This window comes from Lagopus leucura, unplaced genomic scaffold (assembly GCF_019238085.1).
Source record: "Lagopus leucura isolate 7727_CA_CO unplaced genomic scaffold, USGS_WTPT01 Super-Scaffold_73, whole genome shotgun sequence".
In the NCBI taxonomy this organism is placed as follows: domain Eukaryota; kingdom Metazoa; phylum Chordata; class Aves; order Galliformes; family Phasianidae; genus Lagopus; species Lagopus leucura.
In genome coordinates this window covers 70,053,210-70,078,138 of record NW_024962252.1, presented here as the reverse complement: position 1 = coordinate 70,078,138, position 24,929 = coordinate 70,053,210, and the positions used below count along the sequence as shown (strand labels likewise).

At 36.4% G+C, this 24,929-nt stretch overlaps 1 protein-coding gene across 5 annotated transcripts in view; it reads right to left on the bottom strand.

Moving 5' to 3' along the window:
• Positions 1–802: 802 nt before the first annotated feature.
• SPAST (spastin) overlaps positions 803–24,929 on the bottom strand; it is a 31,260-nt gene continuing 7,133 nt past the window's right edge. For 3 of the 5 annotated variants that reach the window (XM_042884787.1, XM_042884796.1, XM_042884821.1), the window contains 14 exons: positions 21,030–21,125; positions 14,972–15,159; positions 13,994–14,127; positions 13,610–13,703; positions 12,100–12,174; positions 10,409–10,480; positions 9,824–9,899; positions 9,169–9,260; positions 7,824–7,903; positions 7,012–7,054; positions 6,304–6,383; positions 3,780–3,850; positions 2,936–2,976; positions 803–1,626 (listed from right to left, as the gene is read on the bottom strand). In XM_042884787.1, the coding sequence (XP_042740721.1) occupies positions 1,504–1,626; positions 2,936–2,976; positions 3,780–3,850; positions 6,304–6,383; positions 7,012–7,054; positions 7,824–7,903; positions 9,169–9,260; positions 9,824–9,899; positions 10,409–10,480; positions 12,100–12,174; positions 13,610–13,703; positions 13,994–14,127; positions 14,972–15,159; positions 21,030–21,125 (1,265 nt within the window). In that variant the 3' untranslated portion in view covers positions 803–1,503. The remainder of the gene's footprint in view (positions 1,627–2,935; positions 2,977–3,779; positions 3,851–6,303; positions 6,384–7,011; positions 7,055–7,823; positions 7,904–9,168; positions 9,261–9,823; positions 9,900–10,408; positions 10,481–12,099; positions 12,175–13,609; positions 13,704–13,993; positions 14,128–14,971; positions 15,160–21,029; positions 21,126–24,929) is intronic. The other 2 variants (XM_042884804.1, XM_042884812.1) reach the window with 1 other exon arrangement.

Sequence of the window (24,929 nt, the reverse complement as noted above, 5' to 3'; positions counted from 1 at the left end):
CAAACACCAAGCCATCTCTTGGTATTGCTATATTTGCACTGCATCAGTTATATTTTTTCACACATATAAAAATACAGTCAATTTTCAAACAAGTAGCCCCAGAAATATTTAAGACTTACTCCTTCCAATAAAATAAGTGAAAAGGACAAAATGTGCCATTCAGACCAAAAGGAAATGAAACAGATAAATGAATTTAGTTAAAACAACTGCAAACAATAAACAACTTTGCAATATCACTAAGTTGGGAGAGATGTCTTTAATTTTAAAACTGTTCTAACAAGGAACTAGCATTCTGCCTTACAAACATCTCAGTGTTTGATTGATGCAGAATTTGTAAACAAGATGTCAGGCCTTTAGAAGTAAAGGCAGAGATGTTTTATTACAGTATTTAAAGGCTCACATTTTTTTAATAGCTTGTCATTTATATAATAAAAATCCAAGTATTTGTACAAAGATGCAGTTTCTTTCAAAAAAAGCAGATCAGTTGAGTGTTTCATACTTTAATATATAAACCAAAACATATGAAAGCTATAAAAACATTAATGTTCGCAACGTATTAAACATGTAGCCTTATGTTTAAAGGTTAAATGTGTAGATTAAAAAAATTACACAATGGAAATTTCACTTTCAATGGCTGAAGCCAGACCAAAATACAAAGTAGAAACACATTTCTGAAACTTGACAATTAGCATCACTTACTCTCTCAAACAGCTGGCCTTCAAGTTGCACACCATAAGCATAAGCTAACATTCTACCAATGGAAGCATTACAAATTGCATTAAGAGAAAATACTGCCAGTAAGTGAACGTCTTAGTCTACTTTTTATTTAGTATTTTACTTAAAAAAACAAAAACAGTTTGAACTGGTTTTGTAGTTTTTCTTTTTTTGCTGTTCTGCTATCAAAGGTCTTTTCTAGAACTGTTCCATGAACAATGCACTCACATACAACTAAACAAAGACAAATAATAACAGACCAGCTGCATTTTACATTTTAATAGTTGTAATCCCCCAATGCTGTTCTTCATCTTTACACAGGGAATTTGTTTTATTTGGCACATTAAAGGTAAAATAAAAAAAAAAGACAAAAGCAGAACCAAAGGTTACAAAAAAATCCAACTATTAGTAGTTATCAGGAAGCCAGACATTAATGTCATGGCAGAATTAAAAACGAAAATAACACACAACATAGGGAAAAGGTCTTCCAATGATCAATATCATCAGAGCCTTCCAACTGAAACAAAATATGCATATTGTTCAAACTACGATCAGATTGGTAGGAATCTTATCCAAAGTCCTATTGTGCTCTTACTTACAGTGTGTAAATCCTCACTAAACGGCAAGGAGGCTTTGATGAATTTATTTCACATTGTATAATTTTTTTCATATTCTCAAGTTTTAACGCAGATACTCAAAGATCTGCCAAGTCCTGTAAACTTTGGCTGCTTTCCAGTAGTCTGTACTCCTGCTCCTTAGGCAGCATTCCGTTCCACTTAAAGTAGTGTTTCACACCGTGGTATCTCCAAAGTCCTTGTTCCAACGAATGTATGCTTCCAGTGTCTGAGGGCTCAAACTACGCTTTATCTTCTTCAAAGACTCAGTGAAATCTGATAATTTAATATTTCTCATCTAAAAGAAAAGCAAAAGACATTAGGATCACAAGCAGTTAAAACGCTTCAGTTTATTCAAAAAGTACTTTGGTATTTAATTCTAACATGCCTCATATAATGATACAATAGTCTCGTGTCATTTAAGATTATCAGTATTTTCTTCATTATAATGTGTTTGATAATTATGTTAGCTTTGTTACTTGATAGCCTATGAGTGTGTGTTACTGTTTCCTATTCCACTAGGTGGTGCAAGTCAGCGCACATCAGGACACAAGACTGATTAAAGTGTACAATGTGAGATTTTTAAAACATTCAAAGTGTACCTTTGTGCCCCAGGAGAATAAGGCACCAAAGGTCCTCCATGCCCAAAAAAAAAGATGAACAACTAATGTATTCAAGATGACAGCAGGCTGTCAGCCAAGGAAATCTTATCTCCCTTCTCTGATTCAAACACATGCCTTCCAGTTTGTTGAGAACATGATTATAAGTGGGCCTTTCCTCATTAGAGATATGTCCAGACACAGTGGTAGGTAGGCAAAGAGTGTGTAAGAGCAGTCACATCATCAAATACGTATTAACACTACAAATGGTGCTGATCCTCCAGGTTTCACTGGGACTAGAGTTTATAGGCTATTGGAAGTAAACTTGCACTTACAGTAAAGTCACACTGATGTTTTCTAGTTCCCAGAAAAAAAACATTTTCAGCTGACTGTAGCTCTGATATCTAAGGCCGAAATAGCAAGCAATGGGCGTTTCATAGTTTTCCCTACATAACACTGATTTCCAAGTACTTTTGAGCAGAAGACTTTTTAAAGAGCCAATTTCTTCCTTTTCATTTAGGTTTAGAGATTTAAAATTGCTCAGAGGTTCTTCTTAAAATGACTTGTTTTATGTAAAGACAAAAAAAAAAAAAGCATTTTGCACAATACTTCTGGGAAGTTTTGGAGAGAGCAACACTGAAAAAAATAACAAAAGCCAGGTCTCTGATGTCATCTGAGAGGTATCATGAAGTTCCAGCTCAATATAAGGGAAAAGACAGGATAATCTGCTGAAAATAACAATATTGGAGATCAACTAGGAGAAAAAGAGGCACTCAAACTTGATAACCAAGCCACACAAACAACCTTCGATATCTCAGGGTAGATGTTTCTTCCCAATCACAGCCTTAAAGAGCCTTCTTAAGTAAGGAAGTAATCACAAAGATGTAATAGCCAAGAAAAAAAACACTTGTGTTTTGTATGATACTAGGCATAAGTAAAGAGGCATAAAAAGTTTCTGCTGAGCATGTATTCCATTGAAAAGGGAAAACAATTGCTGGAACAGCATACCTCACTGGCAGACATGTTCTTCACTTGCTCTGGTTTTAATTCTGTGAAAATAAAGAAAGATCACTGAGTTCTGTACAAAAGCCTACTTCTTCTGACAATTAAAACATACTAACAAGTACTTTTAATTGGAACACCACAAACAAGATGCATGCCTATCTGCCATAACATAATCTTCCTTAAGGAAAAGTACATGGTGGTGTTTTTCTCCTCCTTCCCTTTCTTCCCATTGAACATCCATGCTGCTCCCAAAGTGACTCATTACAGATACAGTACAAGACGTTAGCATAACTACATCCTTCCTCAAAAAGGGAAGCATCGAAGTATAACAGCTGCCTTCCACCATTTTATTCTTAGGACCTACAACCTTCTGTACCAGCAGAACACGCACAGTTCTCAGCAAAGAAAAGTACTATCAGCCAAGAATACAGAAATAAATCAGGTAGACACCTAACACTGCATCTCACTGCATACAGTTCTAGTGGAAACTCATCAATTCAGTAGCCCTTCTCATTTTACAGTTATCTTCTCAAAGTACTATTATGGTAGCAACACAGTACAGCAAACTTTTTGCTCTGAAAATCTCTGTACAAAGAATGTAGGTGAGATCAGCAAGGCTGACAATTTTTTTTTTTTTTCCATGTTTTATTTGGAAGCCAGGATCAGGTGGAAGAAATAATTTGTGATCTCTTCTCAACATGGACTCGCATGTGAAGCGATCTGCCAAAATAAAATTTGTATATATAAACGCATGCACTAATTTAACCACTCTAGATAAACATCTTCAACTTCTTCAAGGGTAGTGCAGTTTTTTAGAAGCCTAAACATAAAAGCTGTGCAAGCTTACCTCGGATGGGACCCAATGCTGCATCCTTTGCTAATGCAGTTAAATCACTTCCAGAGTATCCATCTGTCATTCTTTAAAAAAAAAAAAAAAAAAAAGAGGGGGGAAGAGGAGAGGAAGGGAAGAGGATAAAATGTGCTTCAAAACATCTTGTTTAATTACACATGGTTAAGACATTATTTGATCAGAAGAAATACTATTTTAATGTTGTCTTCCAAATTTAATAAACTAGTAGCACATTCAGTGTAACTGATTATATGCAATCTCTTCCAGAAACTTTAGGCACAGATATTCAAATTCTGCCTAAAATACAAGGAAAAGCAAGATGACAGCAACCACTTATACTTGTTGATGAAAACAGAAGTCAAGCTTCTATTACGAGAACATCTTACTGCTAGTTTGTCATCATTTAATTCAACTGTCTCATGACCCAGTAAAATGAGAATCCAATACCACATAAAATCTATGATTTGATAATCAATCTTCTGAGTAAAACAATATGCATTTTTAGTTAATATTGGTGCCAAAGGGCAAAAGCAAATATTTCTAAAAGCCCAATAACAGTATTTGGTTTTGAAAGTGACAGTTCCAAAGTATGCTCCTTATGAAAAGCCTCAGGAACAACTGACCAGTGGATACCAAGGAGTAAATCGATCTACTAATTCAGTAGAGTAACTCCAAGTCTTTAAAGCAATACGTCTTCGTTTAGCAAGTTACAGTGCAGAGTTATTTCTGGTTGAGTGCCTTTCTCCCATATTTGAGACTATACTCTAGAAGTAATTGGCAAGTAACTCGGAATTTGCAGTCTTTTCTTTTCATGCAAGGTAACAGTTTAATATTTTGAAGAATAAACCTCCCCACTGAACTGGGAAGCTGCAGATACTGCTAACATAAGTAAGAAGTTACCTAAAAATGATTTCAATATGAAAAACTCACCCAACTGTAGAGCTGAAGCTGGCTATAACAAGCAGCCAAAACCAACACAGGTTCATGGACAGAAAGTCATATCTCACTAACTTAATATCCTTTTATGACAGTTTTGTCCACCTTTATGAATGGAGGGAAAGCCGCAAACAGGATTTTTTTTTATCAGAAGTAATAGTTTTTGATACTGAGTCTCACAGTATCCTTCTGGACAAAATGTCTAGCTGTATACCATACAAGTACACAATACAAGGAATGAGTAATAGGCCAACAGGATGTGCTCAAAGGGTTGTGGTAAACAAGGTACCATCAGGCTAGCCAGTCACTAGTGGTGTTCCTTGAGTTTAGTTTTATGGCTTATACTTCTTAACAGTTTGGGGTTTTTTTGCCTGCTTACTTTTTAAATCAATAACCTGGACTACTCAATTTCTGGACACTGGAGTTGAGTGCAGACAATACTAAAATAGGAAGAGCCACTGATTCCTTTCAGAGCAGAGAGACCTTAGAGCCATTTTAATTTAAGGGATACATGAAACTTAAAAGAGCAAATCCTGGATTCAGCACCTGGGACAGCACAATCCTGAATACCTTGAAGGCCAAGGGACTGAAGGACAGACCTGCAGAAATTCTCAGGTTGTTTGTTAGTAAACTCAGTATGAGTCAACAGTATACCCTCACAGCCAAAAGGACCAACTGTATTCTGAGAGTGTTTGCACAGGACAGCTAACCAGACAAAAGAAATGTTGAGTATAAGTGAAACAGTCATTACTTTAAGAATGAGGTGCAGTTTTGGTGTCACAAACTAAAAAGGATATGAAGACATTAGGATGCGTCTGAAGGAAACAATTTTCAGGAAATTGATTTTTTCAAACAAACATGAAATTTGAAAAGCACAAAATTACTCAGTACTTGTTCTGTTATGTTGGTAATATTTTCAATAATCCCAACAACAGAACGAAAGAAAACTTGCTTGTGATTCGAAATGCATAACAAATGCAAAACAGGTACTGATTTTTTACATTATGGATGAGAGTTAGACTGATGGGGGGGAGGGGAGATCAGTGGAGAGAAGCATCTCCATCACTTCTCAGAAATAAAAGTATTGATGAGCATGTTTCAACAACAAAAACCCAGTTATGTAGTGTAGGGGTGAAAATATATATATTATATATTTTTTATATATTATATATATAAGTATATATACTTATAAGTATATATAATATATATTAATATAATATATATATTAATTAAATATATATATTTATTTATTATTATATATTATTATATAAATAATATAAATTAATATTATATATATTATAAATATATTAAGTATATATATATACTTATATATATAAATATATATAAGTATATATTATATATATATTTTATATATATATATATAAAAATGGATACAGAATCATAAAAGGAAAACAATTTCCTATACTCTCACTGAAGAGCATCTTCCCAGAATGCACACATCACATTCTCAGTTAGTACTGTCACTTTCTGAAGATCAGCGTCAGACAAATTAAGAGGGAACAAAACAGCATGAATGAGTTTAGTAGATGAGTATATTTACTCAGTATAGTTACAAAATACTTACCTTGCTAGCTGTGCCAACTCTTTTTGGGTCAACGGACTTCCTTGTTTGCTTAGAAGATTCTTTAGCAAAACCAATCTCGTCTGAAAAGATGATACATTTATCATATGTAAAACTGGCTTTTTTCATGGTACACTTAAATTTTATTACAATAACAAAACTATGTGTTCATTGGGCTAGCTTTTGTGCTTCACTGACTTAAATTTGCCTGTAGTGCTTTTGTGATTAGAGTGTACAAAATAATCTCTTCAGAGAAAGAGAGAGGGATTTGCTAATAGTAAGAACAAGGATCACACTGGCTCTAAAGATGCACACAGTACCATGTTAGAATCCTCATCAAAAGTCCTAATCTGCTGCTCAACTGAAAATAACACATTAAGAAAGCTACCTTTATCTTCTGCAATAAATATTCTCTTCTGCCAACCAAACCTGCTCCTGCAAGCCCTAAATCAGACTTGTCCATGCCTGCCAGTATGTAAGCAACATCTCACTAATACTGAGTAACTACTACTAAATTTGCTGGTAGCAAGCATAAAAATGCAACAGCTTAAGGTAGTTGCCAGAATTAAAGCACAGTATATGGGGCCAGGCTGGGCCAGAAATTAAATCACCAAACTGCAATCATCCAGGGCAAGTTAATTTTTTGAGGCTTCTGCTTTTTATTCAAAGAAAATATATATCTCAAAGAAAATCATGGAAACCAGTACTTACTTCCTCATTTGGTAAAGATACATATACCCGTTTGGTGAACCGTCTAGAAAAAAAACACACGTATAAATACACATACGCTTTTCTGGTTTTCTATTGCATATGGATCTAACAGCTTGATAGATATCAAGATTTCACTTCCATCATCTAATTCTAGGAAGCAGAACTCTAGGTTTAAAAGAACAACAACAAAATCAACATGCATGAGCTGCTGGTGTCACCTTACTCCTGCTGAGGTCATGAAACACCTCCCAGAGAGGAAACACTCAAGAAGCAAAAACATCACTGACTCTCACTAACAACAATGCATCTCTTCAGTGCACACAAAAGGTCTTTGGAATTTTTAAAAATGCAATTTATTTGTTCAGACAGTGCTGACACACTTATTTTCCTCAGTCAAGAGTGAATAGACAAGCAAACATGAAAGCTTTTAGCTAAAAAAGGGCCTATGGCAAATCTACAGCAAACTCTTCAACTGCAGGAAACATCAGAAGTCAAATATTCACAGAGTAAGTACTAGATTTCATTCATCAAATTTCTTCTTCAAGCTCCAAATAAAAAGAGCAGGGTGAGAGATGCAAAAGAGTTACAAAATACTGACTTGATTTTAAGAGGCACTGCTGCTTTAGACAACTCTGTCATGCTTGTGCAGATGTATCCCAAAAGAGAAGAGGCATCTCTGAGAAGCTAAATTTATTCTTGTCAAACAGCTTTGCCTAATTAGTAAAAATTTACAATCAAGAAACTAAGCAGCAAAACCAGCTGTTCATAACAAGCATCCCATGATCACACTCATAAAAGAGACATTCTGATACCTGAGAACAGCATCATCAAGCTCCTGTGGCCTGTTTGTTGCTCCCATCACAAGTATTCTGTCCTCTCCAGAAGACTGCACCTATATAACGTAGACATGCAAGACAGTTTTCAGTATACACATTTCAGTTATAAAAACTTCCCACCGATTCAGTGCACCAACAGGATTTTGCTGCCTTTTTTTTAATGCAGTTAGCTTTCATATTTATCTAAAGAATGTTTAAATTCAAGGGAAAAAAAGTCAGCACAAGACAAAGTGCTCAAGTTCATTGCTAAGTGAGCCCAAAACAATCCACCAAAGTATTGTGTAATAAAGCTCCACCTTGATCTCAAGTCTCCCTAACTTGAAAATGACATTTGATTTTCTCCTCCTTATTTTAAAAGAAAACCCTGTTTGAATACACCTGGACAGTAATTTCTGTATCTTATTGCCACATTGTACTATTTGTCCTGATTCATCCCACTCTGGACAAGTTTTTCCTAATCTTGTTATGTCTCTCTATACAATTATCTTCTCCTCCTGTACTTCATTATCATTGCTACACAGCTGCAACAGTATTCCACTGCATTATGAGAAAATGAAGTAAGATTTTTCCATACAAATATCAGTGCTGTGTGACAAAAGCATTCTGACGTTCATTTGTGGGATCCCCGACAACAATGAAATATCCATTTTGTTTTCCTGGATATTACACACATGAGGCTAAATATATTTAACTGCATCTTGTCATCTCTAGGTTATGATACAAACAAAAACCAAACAATAAAAAGCACGCTAACACAAAAATTATTTCTGATTTGTATTTCTATATTTGAGTATTTCTGATTTGTCAGAGCTGTGTATACCAATGATCCAGAATAGACTCTTTGAAATTATCATCCCTCAAATCTCACCTTACACTTTAACAAAGTACACACTTTGGTGAGACAGAATTCTTAAAGAAAAGCAAGAAAACCAACAACAAAAAAAACAACCAATGCAACAACTCTACTTAAAACCCACTGAATCCTCTTGCTTTGCCAGAAACGCATTTCGCCAAAACATGCCAGTTGCAAACAAAGATTGAATGCTGCCTGACCCTGAAATATCACTCTTTCCTGGTAACAATATTTTTTGTTCTCACAGCTCCTTTATTCGTGCCAGACTCAATTTCCTAAAGGACAAGAGTGTGTAGGTAAAAAATAAAATAGAATTAAGAGCAAGAAAAAAAGAAACAAAACACACACTGTCTGTCAAGGTAAGTCCTAGCAGCCAAATCCTATTCGTGTTTCATCTGCAGCTTGTACTGGCACCATGACATTAGCCAACTCACCTAAAATCATGCAATACTTAGACTAGATACTTACACCATCAAATTCTATTAAGAATTCTGTTTTTAGACGCCTGCTAGCATCATGTTCACCTTCTCGTCTTTCACACAAAAGGCTATCAACTTCATCTAAAAAAGAAATAAAAAAAGGAAATATGCCTTAGTTTAACATACATTAAAGTCTTCATGTTTGCTTAAATTCTTTTACTAACATAGGACTCCAGCAAGGAAGATCAAGTATTTTTTCCTCCTTAAGAGACAGACAGATCTTTTATCTTTAACATGTAAGCTCAAAAGCTTGTTTATTTTTCTAACTAGGTTTACCATGCTGTGTGTTGCTATTTAAACATTTCATACCACACACAAATGAGAAAATAAATCCTGCTGGATAATAAACTGTACTTCAGGACAAGCAAAACCTGTTTTCATGCTTGAAGTTAAACACCAAAAAGGACTCTCTCTGTGAAGACTGAGAGAGCCTGTTATGGTTTTGATGGCACCAATTCCCACTACTAGCACCTCAGTAACAACAATTAACATGTGTTTGGAATTACTGGTTAGCCAGCAGGTCATAATCAAGACATATGCTCTACACTATAGAATTACCCAAAGTATTCTGACTGGTAATTGAAATTTAGAAAGTCAATACGTTTAAAAAGAGTAAAAAAAGTCAATAACATTTAAGGTCTTACCAATAAAAATTATAGAAGGCTGCAGTTCTCTGGCTACTGCAAATAGAGCACGCACCAATTTCTCACCTTCACCCACCTGAAACAATAACAAACTGTTTTTGGAAGGAATTTAGAAAGCATTTATTACAAGACCCCTAAGATAAAGGCTTACAGGAAAAAATGCTGATGAAGTCACACAATCCACTGGTATGTACTCTATTATTATTACTAGTTCAGTATTACATACAGTCATGTTCTTTCTGTTTTAAAAGAAAGGTTCGAACTTATGATCACAATTAAGACATCAGAGATTTTGGTGTTTAAGTTATAAAAGCTTCCTTTACTTTTTCTAAAGGAGGAGAAAACAAATACCACTCATCTCTGTCACAGTCAGTGCCATTCTAACCAGGAAAAATCCAGTGAAATTGTCTTATCACAGGCACAATTTTTTTTTTTCCCTCTTAACTTGTCAAGTTAAGTCTCTGAAGACTTTATATTCACTATAGGGAACCAGTTCACTAAAGAGTTATTAGAAGTTCTGGTCTTTATAAGCCCCAGTCACAGGCATGTGTTTTCTCATTAATGCAGCTTACAACTAATACTTACGTATTTTGAAGTTAGGCTTGCAGCACTGATATTGAAGAAAGTAGCATTTGATTCTGCAGCAACTGCTTTGGCCTAGGGCAGAAAAAAATAGTTTTTTAAAATGTCACACTGAAGATGCCTCTTTACTTCTGCAGCAATTATTGATGTTCTCCATAGTGATTTGAAAATCCTTACTCCTTCAGAGGGAATACCATGCAAGTGCTAAAGACAACTTACACACAAATCAGAACAGAGAAGCAACAGAACCACTGCAGAAGTTTCCAGACTTCCTTATACTTCTCTAATCACAATATCTCCACAGCCATCTACAATTTGCTCACCAAAGAGCAGCAGTCTCCTGCTTCTTTTAGCTTATCATAAAATTGTTGTCAGTGCTTACTTAACTCATTTAGAGAAGCAATTTAGAGTAGCATGAGTCAAGTCGTATTAAAATTACATTTTTACCATACTCAGAGTACCTTCTTCATTAACAGTATAACCATATTCAAGAAGTTACTATTACTTGGTTTTACAAGCTTTTTGTGTGCGAGTGGGGTGAGAGTGGTATTGCTTTATTCTGTTTGTTTCTTTTAAATTGATTAGCAATTATGTTCAAATAAGTAGAACAGAAGAGCCCAAGAAAAGTGCCCAGTATTTCCACTAAGGGCTTCAGAGCAGATCCAGCTTCATAATCAGCAAAGGCAGCGTGCATCTGCAGCACGCCACGTGATTAGGGAGGATGTGCCAAGCTCAGCTGCACTGTCACAATGTTCCCTGGCTGATGCACAGCCATCTCTCCAGCTCCCTGAACCCAGCACATCATAAAACAAGAAGGTGCCAGTCAGCTCTCAAGCTATTGTTGTTTCTTACATAGCATGGAAGGCAAAAAACTTGCTACTGTGCTTCCTCTCCAGTGCAAAAAACTGTCTGCATTACTTGTATATTTTGATAGAGAACAGAGTGTTTTAATTGCTGCTGCATACAAACCATTAACCATGTTACTTTTCCTCTCTCAGAAAACAAAACTTGGATTTGCTAGTTTAAGATATTACTTGTGATACTGAAGAGAATTCAGTTGCGAACAGTTCGGCCTTCCCCACAAAATGCATCATTTTGCATCTCCATATTAAGGCAATACTGCAAGGACTTATCCAGGGACATTGTATTGTTTGTTACTACAAAACTCATGTTTATTATTAAAACCCATTTGCTACTAGATCTGGAAGTACCCAGTTAAGGGATATTATTCTACTACCCACTGAGCACAACCATTTCAACCTCACCAACATTCCTCTCCAGTCAGGAACACCCTGGTGTAAGCCACAGTGATCTTAATCCAAGCCCTTCAATGTCAACAAAACTCCCCAGTGTTGCAGTGAGTTTTAAATCTTTCAGAAAGTAAAATATACCAAAGAAGTCCAGGAAATTTAATGCATGTACACACACTGCATTTCTACTGCACATACAGTTGGAGAAGTTCTGGTTCGAGTTCCAACTGCACTGATAGCATAACAGTGACATTACACCCATTAACTTCCCAGTAAAGCAGAATTTAATTAACTTACACAAAAGATACTGCTTTAAGAATAGTACAAAATAATGCAACATAGAAGGCCACACAGAACCAAGGAAGTTCAGAAAACCTGAATGCCAGCCACCCCAATGGCTACATTTGAAGCCCACCAACTCACGTATGCAGAATTTTTCCTCACCAGCATTGTCTTCCCATTTCCTGGTGGGCCAAAGAGCAACAATCCACGTGCAGGAGCTCTAAGTCCTGTAAATAACTTGAAAAATACATAATCATAAGTTTACTTCAAAAAGAAGTTAAGTGTTACAAACAGTAAATATACACTTGGTTAGATCATTACATGGACTCAAGACAGTAATTTCTTTAAACTCTGAATGAGAATTGCTTGCTACACTCCCCCCCCCTTAATTTTATTAAACACCAAAAGATGTTTCATTGTCTTGCTGGCATTCACAGCCACCATTTAGCTCCTAGAGTAACACACTGCTTTTAACTAACTGTGATGACAAAGGAAAAGCAAGCCATTCAATCTTGGCAGGGTGAAGGGGAAAGACAGGAAAAAAGATGTGATGATGATTTACCTCTGCAAGAAAATGGTTAAAAATTTAGGAATGGCTCACTGGATAGGACTGGGAGCAATAGTAACAGTGCTACAACCGTACAGATTTTTAGAGAAGTTACATTTCATTACTACCTTGCCCTAATGCACCTCACTACTTGCTCACACAACAGTCAAACTTCACCACAATCATTCCATGTATAGACATACCATGAAATGAACATAAGAAACGTTCTTTGAGACAGAGCAGCTTATCAAGTTTAAAGCATTAATTTCCATTTAAAAACGTGGGTATGTGCACAAGCACATGCACTGTAAGAGAGTTAAAGCAGTGTTCCCATTAACTACATATAAAATAATTTTTTTTTTTTAAAGGAAAACCTAGAGACCTGAAAACTATTTAAAATATTACCTATCTCCACCTACCCTCTCAACACACCATTGATAATCTCCTCCATCTCACTCAGCATTGGATTTTTTCCTACACTACAAAATTACTTCAGTTATTATGACAGCAAGCAAATCTACACTTTCCCACAGCATACACCTGTTGTAGTTGTCACATTTTAGCAGGTTCAAAAGTTTCAGAGTTCTAGTTCTGACTTACTCCTTAATTCTACCTTCTAATAATTCCAATAAACAAACAAAATGGATGGTTACAGAGTCACTCGTATGTGCACCATGTCTGAAGACCACTGTCAATAGACATTCTTTTCCATAAAATCCATCATTAGAAATGGCTGCCAGTTTCTGTAGGATGGCCAACCAACATGCATTTCTTCTATTTCATTACAAAAAGCATTTTGTTTGTGTTTAACTCTTTCAGTTCTGGGCTTTGTCCTCTACATCTCCACACATAGTTATAACTATTTGCAACAGTCAGTTTCACTAATTTTCAGGCTCCCACCTCAAACCCTTTATCCTACCTATGTTGACTAACCAGAAGGTGAAAATTCATCACAATATTCTAACACATATGAACATGCAGACACTTCTCCCAGGAAGGCTGTCATCAAATAGCTACGGATAACTATCTTACTCAACACTGACAGGGTATCAGAATCCCCACTTCAAGTGTGAAGCACAATTCATTTCTTTGACTCTGCCACAGTGATAACACCAAACTGCTTACCTCAGGTCTAAGAGAAGGAAGGATAACAATTTCTTGCAAAGCTTGTTTAGCCAGTTCCTGCCCTGCAATATCATCAAATTTGACAGCTGGCCCACTAACAAAGAAATAGAATACTAATTAGTCTAACAATGAGAGATTCTTTTTCAGCTGCAGCTGACTAATAAATGTATTCAACCATGAAGAACTACTTTAAGGAAATCTACAATTTATACTGCTACACATTTCAAGAAATAGGCATTTTTTTTAATTGAGTATTCCTTGTTTTGCTAAGGTAACAAGGAAACAACAAACATGTATTACTAGTTCTCATTCTGAGAGCACAAAGATTTTTTGAATGAAAAACTGGCTTTCTGCAGCAAAAAGCCTACTTTTCTTCAAACTTACCTATCAACAATTTCATTCAGGATAAGATTAGCAAGATTACTGTCCACATTTCTAAATATTTTCATGTCTTTCTTCTTTCGAGCAGCAGGGGTAGGAGTAGAAGGCTTATTTGTTCTGCTATTTTTGGGAGCAGCCTAGAGAGGAAGAAGAATATAAAATGCCTTGATACATTTTACACTGTTACAGGTACTAAATATCTACAAACAGTAGTGCTGTCATGCTTAAACATATATGTCATAATATGTTCTACTCTATTATGTGGGAGTAGCATGACAAAGTGAGAAAATAAGGAGGGAAAAGCAGGATATATTGCAAAAGAAACACAGCATTTTTCTGCCTTAATAGTACAGAACTTATTTTTGTATTCCAATCACAATTTAGAAATAATTTGCTTTTCATTCTGGTTGCAATATGGAACCAGAATCTTTAAGGTTCCTTCCAATCCAAGCCATTCTACGATTTAATACAATCAAGTATATATGTTTAGGAGAAGGAAAATGTAGGGATAAAATCTACAGTTCTGGAGTAGGAGCTCCCCCCCAGTCTTTTACATACTGTCAGTATAGTTTGTTTTTATGCCAGCTCAGTTTTCCTCAGCATCCCATGCCATTTCATAACAAATTTACAAATATTACAATTTGTTACAACAAAAATCCCCTTGCACTCCAAGACTTTGGAGACTCTCCAAGACTCTTGCTTTCAAAAATTCACTCTGCAGTCCAGTTTAAGAGGCTTAGCCAAAAGTTTGATGTTTATGATTTAGTTTAAGTGTTGGGTTGTTTTGTTTGTTTGTTGCTTAGTTTTGTTGTGTTTTTTTTTTTTTGTTGTTCTTGGTGGGTGTTTTTTTCTAATTTGTTTTCCTCAAAACCCTGTTGCAATCATACCACAACACTGCAATAAAAGCAGCAAATGCAGATTTCATTCTGGATTTTACATCGATCTCCACAGCAAACACCACTATACCTGTTGTCACCATACCTTGTGAGTTGAAGTTGTAGGGTTTGTTGCTGGTCTAGACACAGAAGCACTTGATATCCCACTGTAGCTAGGTGTTCTATGGTGGCCTGAAAGGCCTGTGGATCCAGTTTTTGCAACTGTTTTTGAACGTGGAAGGGAATTACTTGTGTGTGTTAAGGGATCCTTCTTTTTTGGAACTGCTCCACTTTCTATAAAGAAAACCAAATGTCACGGGAACATTTTTAGCAACTGTAACTTCAATAAGAACCCTAATTTAAAGACAGTATTGTTGACGTATAATACAGTATTGTATTAGATTAACAGGAGTTTATAAAGAGGTTTAACACTCTTAAGGAGATATTAGCTGTAGCTTTCTTCTAAAATTAAGTTTCAAATTTTTTAGGAGCTCTCAGTATCAACACTACCTTGCCATACTATAAAAGCTGAAGACATCTAAGTCTTACATCCCCTATGCAAGGGAAAAGCACCATCAATTTCCTAAGACAGAAGCCAACAGAATATCAGTCAGAATACTTCCCTTCCCTGAAACTTCTATAAACAATCATAAGAAAACATGGAATTTCAAGCCATTAGATTCAGAGCACTCATTCTTTAAGTGATGTTATCAGGCACTGTCTAGCACTTTCCACACACAGAAGCTTTACCAAAACACTTTAAATTGGGAAAACTAAAATAGTTATACCTGGAATAAACTCTTAAAACCTTTTGCTTACAACTTTGTTCCACTTCAGGAATCTCAAAGGGGTAAATAAATTCTGTATGGACAGCACTGAAACAGTTTCCCATAGCCCAAATTGAATCTTAAAATATTTCAATTCAGTGGTGTAATACCATTTCATCTACACTTGCTCCAGTTCACCTCCATGATGGAGCAGAAAGGTCTTGTACCTGGTGACAGATTTAACTTATCTTAACATCTTGGCCACAAGTGATTAAACTCTAAAAAGACATTTCCAGTCTAGAGTAAACAAATAGCTCTTGATTTCTACATTCTCTCTGTGGGATACAGGATGAAAGAGGGTTCATTGGCTCAGAACTGGCAGGTGTAAAACATCAGACAGATGCAGACACAGACTAAGAGGTGAGAAGCAGGCACAAAGACTGGTCAGGCTAACTGCTGAAAATCCAGGCACAGCATCTGTCTTCTTGTGTGGGGGGAATACAGTACTGGAAGATGCACATGCAAAATACGAGGGAACTTGAAGAATACAGTCAACTGTATCTGTAAGATGCTTCCTGACTAAATCACACAAAGATCCAGATCTGAACTAAGTGAGTTTTCACTTAGTCATTCCTGCACAATAACTTCTGAGTCAAAAGCTCTTTGAGTGAGGCATACTTCAAAGCTCAAGTTCAAAAAGCAGCTTATCAATCTGTTAAAAATACTACTCATTTTAACTTTTCCAATTTAATCAGAAGATGACACAAATTTTAATTTCTCAGCTTCATTTGCACAGCTGGTTTTGAAGTCAATATGGGGCAGTTTCAAGAAGCTACAGTAATTTTTCTCCAGCTCCTTCACTCTAACATGCTGCTCAATCCTCATGTTTTTCCAAAACTTTCCCTATCTATGAAGAGCAATACATACACACTGCAATTTTTAGCATCATACAAATTGCATGGGTAAGGATTATTTAAGGAATCTGGAAACACAGGGAGAACAAAACATGGAAAAGAGAAACATTTAGAACAAATCACAATTTGTTACTTCAAACATGAAAAGGTTTAAGAACACAAATTATTATTTACACTGCCTGTACCTTCAGAAATCAAAACCACTAAACTTACAGACATTCTGTGGTCAGTCCTACTGGGTAACACAAAGTGCTGCAGAAACAGTTCTGAATATAGTTCTTCAGTTTCACCTCCACAAGGAGGCTTTGCTTATATATTATCAAGAATTTATTTATAAATTAACTAAGAAAACATACTGTATGTAGCCTCTGGACCTCAAATTCAAAATAATAGTAAATATTGTAAAAAATCCACTGGTCTAGAAATGTTACATAGTGTAACAAAAAGTCTTTAAGATGCATAGCTATACGTTTTCTGCAAACACTGCACAGCAAAATATACACAGCAATTGTAAGGAAAAAGTAATCAGATTTGACAATCACAGTGGTCCCCCTAATAATAATTTCTTCAAAGATAATACTCAATTTTTTCAACTACGTACAATCAAGTAATAAAAGACAACAGAAAACTTCAGTGGCTAACAAGAACCTCCATATCCATGCTCCATATCCTGGATGCCAGCACAACTATGTCAATGCAGGATGCTTTCCCAGTAGAGCCACGTTAGTCAAACAGCTGCTATGGCCAAATTATGGTGTCAGAAAATCTTATTGCTATTTGTTCTTCTATTTTGGGATCCTCCCCAATAATAATAAAGGTTTTTTTTTAAGAATGTAATTTTTGCAACTCAGAGAATATTGCCAATCCATGCTTACAATTAAAGACATGTAAGCAAAACTTATGAAGTGAAAACAAAATACAAGCTATTTATACAGTACTGATATTATGTTAAGAACCAGAAATATATTGCCTTTGAGAAGGCATATCTCACTGATTAATAACAGATCAAACGTAAAAATGGTATATTAGAGTTACTCTAATAACAACAATATTGTGCTGTCTTTTGCAAGATCAGTAATCTTCCCCATCTAGCTTGATGTCATGGTTTTACAATTTCTGTTACTAGTATTCCACACTGTAACATCATGCAGAGCACTGGGAATTGAAGAGTTCATCCTGCAGTTCCATGGATGGTTGACAGTTCTTCTGGGACAGGTAAACAGAAACATACTATAGCTCCCAGAAGACACCACTGCCCCATCTCCATTTTCTGGTCAGTGGGAAAGATAAAACTGACTGCAAGTCACAAGACTCTTTCTGCTCCCTGGCAGATCAGTGGAAGAACTTCGGTTTTCAGAAAATTCTTTTATTTATTTGATTTGTTAGTTTCAATCCCAATTAACTTGTGTTTTCACTATTATAATTAGTAAACAAAATTTGCTTTCCTCCTCAGACCATTGCTGCTGTCCTTTTCCCTTTCTGTTCCCTTTCCTCCCTTTTTGGGCCAGTGGGGCTCCTGCCCCCCATCACAGACATAGATCTAGAGATAAGACAGTGACCTCGAGAAACTGAAAAACAACCCTACCACCCAGAATACAAAGAGGAATACACATCTGAACAAAAAAAAAAAAAAAAAAAGAGATCCAGCTAAATCTTCTTAAATCTAATTAAAGACCACTATGAGAACAAGAGGGATGGACAATAAGTTTTGCGTGAAGGCTGACTCTTAAGACAAGCAACTGGGCAGTCTCCTGCAAGTAGAGGGCTATATACTGCTATAACGAGGTTTTACAAAACTCTCATCACACACATTTTCAAGAAGAATCTCCAGCTGTTCAGGTAAGTTAGAAAACAAGTGTAACAAATTCACAGACACCTGTGGTAGAATCAAGTATGTCCATCTAGAATCCATACAAATAGCACTTAGAAAGAAGCAAGAATCTCAAATCAGTACCAGTTTGGAAATATAAGAATTGTGCACTATAAACATAAGAAGATAGTATCAAGTAGAATTAAGATACAAATGAAGTCTTTAAACACCTTAGGAGTTAAATAGAAAAGAACATGTCTTACATCTCACCTCCTTTGCTAAACAGCCCTTTCTTGACATTAAATATGTGATTGACTGTGCATCACACCTAATGAAATCCTGCACTCAGAAGCAGCACAGCCTAATTAAGGAAGAGCACAGGTAATGCTTTATGCAGCTATGAAAAACAAAGCTTACATCCAAACCCTGTAGGCTCTGTACCTCTGCTTGTTCAATGATAGCAGCCCTCCTATCTCTAAGTAGCTGGCTGTTTTGCTTTATTCATGTAGTTTAATTCTTTCCAGTACTGCTGTCACTGAAAATACTAACTTCATTCCAAAGTGCTAAGAAAGCACAGAGGCAAGATGATCAACAGACTGAAGCAGAATTAATAAGGTAGTTCAAAATGAGTTGCAGTAGCAACACCTTCTCTTGAACAAGACTAAGGAGACAGAGCACATACAGTCTACTAGGGAATGGCCACAACAGCTACTAACAGGCTGACTTCTGAGGCTCTTCCAGGGATCTAGAATGGCAGAAGAGGTTCAGTACTTTGGGTAAATCCCTGATTCGTATGTATTCTGAATATGAAATGCATCTTTTACAAGGTAAATGGAGATGGAGCAAGCCTTTAGAAGCCTTGCTCAATATAATCAGCCAGCAGATATTTGGTACCTAACTATTTCAATGGCCTCCTTCTGTCTCATCTCAGTTGTCACAGAGTTGAGTAAATGCAAGTTTCCCTGTGAGTGAAGTTCTGTCAGAAGGCCTCCACTGCACCCAATCTGACACAGCCTGCAGCTTCTCCAACCCCAGCAGCAGCCTTGGAGGAATGGGAATCTTTTCAAACAGTGGAAGAGACACACAAAACAAAAACAGAAAAGGCCCTTCACAGGGCCATTCACAGCTGCTTCTCTGCTCCTTGTAGAACAGTTCCGACCAAGTGTTTCACTCATCCAACTTCCATAAATCACCGTAACTACGACTCCACATGAGTAAATTCACTGTTATCACTTTCCATATGTTTACCAGCAATGACTGCTGCAGAACAACAATTCTGCTACAGAAATTTCTGTACATAAAGACACCTGTCACAGACCAGGCAAAATGTTTCTTTCTCTCCAGGAGGCACCAATGCTGTTGTACTAACATTTAATTAACAGAAGTAACAGTCTTAACAGGAAAGAAAGCTCAGGCTAACCTTCTTCTCCTGCACCATACAATTTTGAGATGTTGACAAAAAGGTACAAAAACAAAGGAATGGGTTTTAAGAAAAAAAAACTGTTAATACTGAATCAGATGGAACTTGCTATCTACTCTCATGTGGATGCACACGTGTATGCATTCATTCATTCAATCTTCTGCCAGTCAGCTAAAAAATCCAGACGTACTGGATCATTTAAGACAACGTGTTCTCAAATTCTATTGAAGTAAGAAATTATACCTGAGAGCCATTTTTGCTAAATCTTTCTTGACAAATGCCATTTTAACAAAAACACCACATGCTCTAGTCTAGAGGTGCTGAACAAAACACTTTTACTAATTCAACTCCTCATACATAAGAACATACAAAGACAAGCTGGAAAAAGACTTCAAAGCCAGAAATGGAATAAAAAAAACCAAAACTTATTGTAAACCACATGATTAAGCTTAATTACTCTAAAAACCTGAATACTGCTCCTCAGTAGGCAAGCCTTGTGATTTCTATTGCTTCTCAGCTCACTATTTTACTCAACCTCATCACGGTCTACTGTATAAATTTTCATTTGAGATCATGATTATGACAATCATGATTATGACTGCTGGTTTAACACATTCCTTGAAGACAATTCACAAACCTCACAGCAACTCTATTCTACACGTTTGCTTCCAAGAGCTCAGTATTCCTAGTGCAGTCTTCTGGCAAAGGATAAAACCATTCTTCTGTGACAAAAAACACAGTTGTCCCCTCATCTCTCCCCCTTCCCATCTTAACTGCATTTTGCTTTTGCAGATTATAAATCCCTATACTTTAAAAGGAACTTAATGCAAATGTACATCAATTTGTACTATATCCTAACCAAAGAGCTGCTTATATAGGCACAATATATAATCTACATTTATTTTTTAACACTTTCTAAAACAGGTTTAATGCTATTAGGTATATAACATCAAAATTTATTTTCTGAAATGCAGCGTTCATAAGTAGTCTCCGATTCTAATACTTGATTTAATGAAGAGGATGCAAGGACAGTCATTTTAAAGACAGAACTGCATACTACAAAATAAAACGAGTTTGTCACAGACACCGATAGAATGAGATGTATTTATATAGTCTTTAAGACAGAAATATGGAATGGGTTTTTAAAAGGGTTGAGGGGCCAGAACATAGCATTGCATATTATTTACCTTGTAACACACCAGAAACTGGAAAATATCCCCTGAATAGTTAGGTGCTGGTAAAGCCAAACCCACCTGACTGGAGATGTCCATTGCGGCATGCCAGGTTAGTACTGTCATTATAGACCTCCATTTGCGGCTTGGAAATTTGCAAATCTGCCTGCAGCTTCTCTACACAGTAGAAAGAGGGAGAGGGAGAAAAAAGGACAAAACAAACAAACAAACAAAAAAAAACACAACAAAAATGAACCAAGAAAACTCATGTATGTTGAACACACAAATGTCAACTTCGGCTTTGTTATATTCAATATCGGGTTAAAAATAAAAGGAGTATTTCTATCTATTCTACACAGTTAGCAAGCTAGTAAGAAAACGCTGTCAGTGCACACGTGACTGAGAACTGCTTAAAAACTAGCCGCTTCTGGCTGAGTTCATTACAGCAATCTTTCCAGTTTAGTGATTGCAGTTACTTGCCAAAAGCGGTGGTCAGGATTAATTTAATTCCATCTACTAAGATTTGTGCTGATAACCCATTTCCGCAAGTCCTCCCCAAGGCCTTACTTCTGATCAACTGCAAGGAGTCTTCAATTTTCTGCATATTAAATGTTTTGCTTAATCAGTAATATCCACCATTTTACAAAATCTTCACTGATTCAAGGAAAACACCACACAGATATCATTCAAATGTCTTCAAGATTTATAATTATGGTAGCCCCGAAAGTCAATAAAATTGTCATGCAAGCTGAGTTCTCTAAGAGTATTAACTTCAGAAATATCCAAATACAAGATTTATAAGATTAAAGATTAAGGAGAAAGAAAAGAACTCCCAGTCACAATAAAGTATCCAAAGAACAAAGTAAAGAGGTGCAAGGCTACAGCCTACACTAACCAAGAATCATGTCTCAGGATCATTAATTCAGTGCAGCTTACCAATACTGCTTTTACCACTGCTCTCACTTTACAGCCCCTTTACAAGCTCTCCCACCTCTATCTTGCACTCAACTCTGCCCCTTTTCATAAAAGCAAACAACCATCAGTGAGACTGCAAGGCACACATCACAAAGAAGCTGCAGGAAAACAGCTAAGCAGAGGATAGAAGTCTTCTGGCAACATATAGGAACTTAATACAGAAGAAGCTGAATTCTACTGAAAACAGTCATGCTGGATAGGGGGAGAATCACCATTCAGACCTTGCAGATCATATAATCAATAAGCAAAATCATTTCCTAAATTTCACTTCAACTATTACAGTTCTTTTCCCACTTTTTTCTTCTTTTACCTGCTCACAGTCACTTACACCCTAGCTTCCCCAAGAAGTATCTTTATTGAGTGCAAAGACGTAAAGTGTTAACATCCGTAGAATAACATCCAAACTGAATGAGATGCAGTATAGAGTGAAAAGTCAGTAATCGTAGGAAAGTGAAAATATAAAGTTCAGATTAGCACATGCACCCAGAGTTTATTATGTTGCAAGCTGAAAGCATTCAGAAGTTGGGTAGAGTAAAACCAAGAATGCTGGCTGCACAAGAACAGCTGCCAACCAGCACATGCATTGAAACTTCATTTCTCAGAAAAGCTCCCTGAGCATGACTGACTGTAAACACAGGGGGCACAGCACAACTGAAGGAGAAGGCAGAATAGTCTATTCCCTTCCCAACGACGCACTCTACGTGGGAAGCACATACAAAGTTTTGGGAAACAAAATTAGTATTTAAAGACATGGCAAGATATTAGATAAGCAGTTAAGTTTTGGATAACATTTCTCAGCTTCACAAAACACACACACAAAAAAGCCTCTAGTAAGTATAAAACCAACTGGCTTGGGCAGGAATTCAGGAAGCCCTATTTGCTTCAATACTACAGTTTCAGACTGGGGTTTTACCATACTTATCAATTGCTACACTTCCAGAACAGTTTCATGTCTTCAGGAACTCCAGAATTGCAACAACCACCAAGCAACCCAACTGCTGTCCACCTTCAATTCACACAATTCCTCCCAGCGTGCTACATATTAACATGCCATTTGAATATGGCACATAAAATTATATAATGCAAACACATCACTTTTCTTCAAAGGCAGAATAGCTGCAGAGACCTCCAGAATAAAGAAAAAAAAATAAATTGAGCTATTAAATATTATCTCAGGGAATTGAGAGGTCTCTATCACTGTTCATTTTAATGTTTTCTTCCTAGAAATTGGAAAGGCTGACAACAGTTCATAGAATCTCATTATTTCTCCCTAATGGTACAACATTGGCATAAACCTACCAAACAAACACCGCAGCAGCTGTCCTTTTATCTGTGTAGCATTCCAAGTAATGTTTTCTTTTACTGGAAATCACTTATCACATAACACAACCCCAAAGCAAAAGCACTATCATCTCCAAAAAGCAGGGTTGTCACAAAACGTGTCTGTTAAAGTTCATGTCCTTACCTGGCCAGAATTATTACCAGATAGGAGACTGATGAAAAGTATCTAAATTATGTGCCATATACACCTTCTTTCAACCAAAATAAATTATTCCACACATAGTATCCAGAAATACACTTGTGCAGACAACCTGTCCCCAAACAGAAAATCTCCCCAAAATGGGAGAATACATATTCTTACTAAGCACTTTCAGCATTAGAACTGACTTGCATTGTGCAGACATTGCAGTTATCCATTTTTTGCAACAGAAAAATGACATGTTTTATGTACTGATTGTAGAAAACAAATAACCTCCTGTGACTCTTAAATGTATCAAATATAATGATCCTAACTTGAGTGATCAGCCATCCTGGAGAGACCTGGTCTGTGGAGATTACCAGAGCAGGATTTATCCACTCACCTTAGCATCTGCACAGCTAACATTCCCTAAACCACAGTGCTCCAAATCCCTATCAAAAAAGGGGACATCCACCAACACCAAGTGGTCAAATTTGATAGCCACCTGATGGGCAGACCAATGGCAATACCCAATTCTGCTGGCTAAAAAGACTGAGTCACCTTGAGCCTCTCCAAAGCATACCTGGCATAACTTTAGCTTCCAAACTGTGTCACAATAAAACTTTAAACAGAATTCAATACAGTAATTCACACTCCAGATGCAACAGGGATCAAAACATGTAAGTAGCTACATCCTCTCGTTCAAATGTTAAAAGACCAATGCCATCACCTTCACCTTTCACTGATGACCCAACACTTTGAAAGACAAACACTGAGTACTTCTAAGTGACAGTTAAAACCCAAGAATAGAAAGCAAAAATCCAGTTATATTACTGGCATCACTTTGACTGACTAAAATTTCTGTTTAGCAATCTGCATTTGCGTCTTTGTCTGTCAAACAGAACAAAACATTTGATATTTTTGTCTACTTTAAGCCTGTTTTATCTTGCTAGCTAATGCAATAAAGTACCATTAAGAAATGGAGAAAACTCCTAAGGGCAAGAAAAAAAAGTTTACTCCTTGACCTTCAGAGCTCAATTCATGGACAAATAACCTCAATGAATCCTAACAGCTTCAACAGCCTCAGGTTCAGTTCAGTTGCAAAAGCATCAACAAGCCATCAGAAAACTTCCAGATATCTGTTACTAAAAGTAACAAGCTACATTTAGAAATAACACATATAATTCAACTCTATATTACCTTAAATTACTACCAAGTCCACGTAAAATGACATGTAATTTAAAAGAAGTTTTAAAATACTTGAAAGTAGGTTAAACGTTACAACAAATATTCCTTAAATAGATCCATAATGATGAAGCTTGCAGGATGTAATGCAGCTGGAAAACCTCTCAAAACAACGTTTTTTCCTTCACAGAGGGCAAATGACTTCACTTGCTCCTTCCTAAGCTTTGCTCTCACACATATTGTTGGAAGCCTGAGCCTGTTTTAGACTGAGACTCATGCTCAGTTTGCACTAAGTTGAAGTACTAAGCTTGGGATAATTTCAAAAATACATATTTGACACCAACTTAGGCAGTGAACACTAT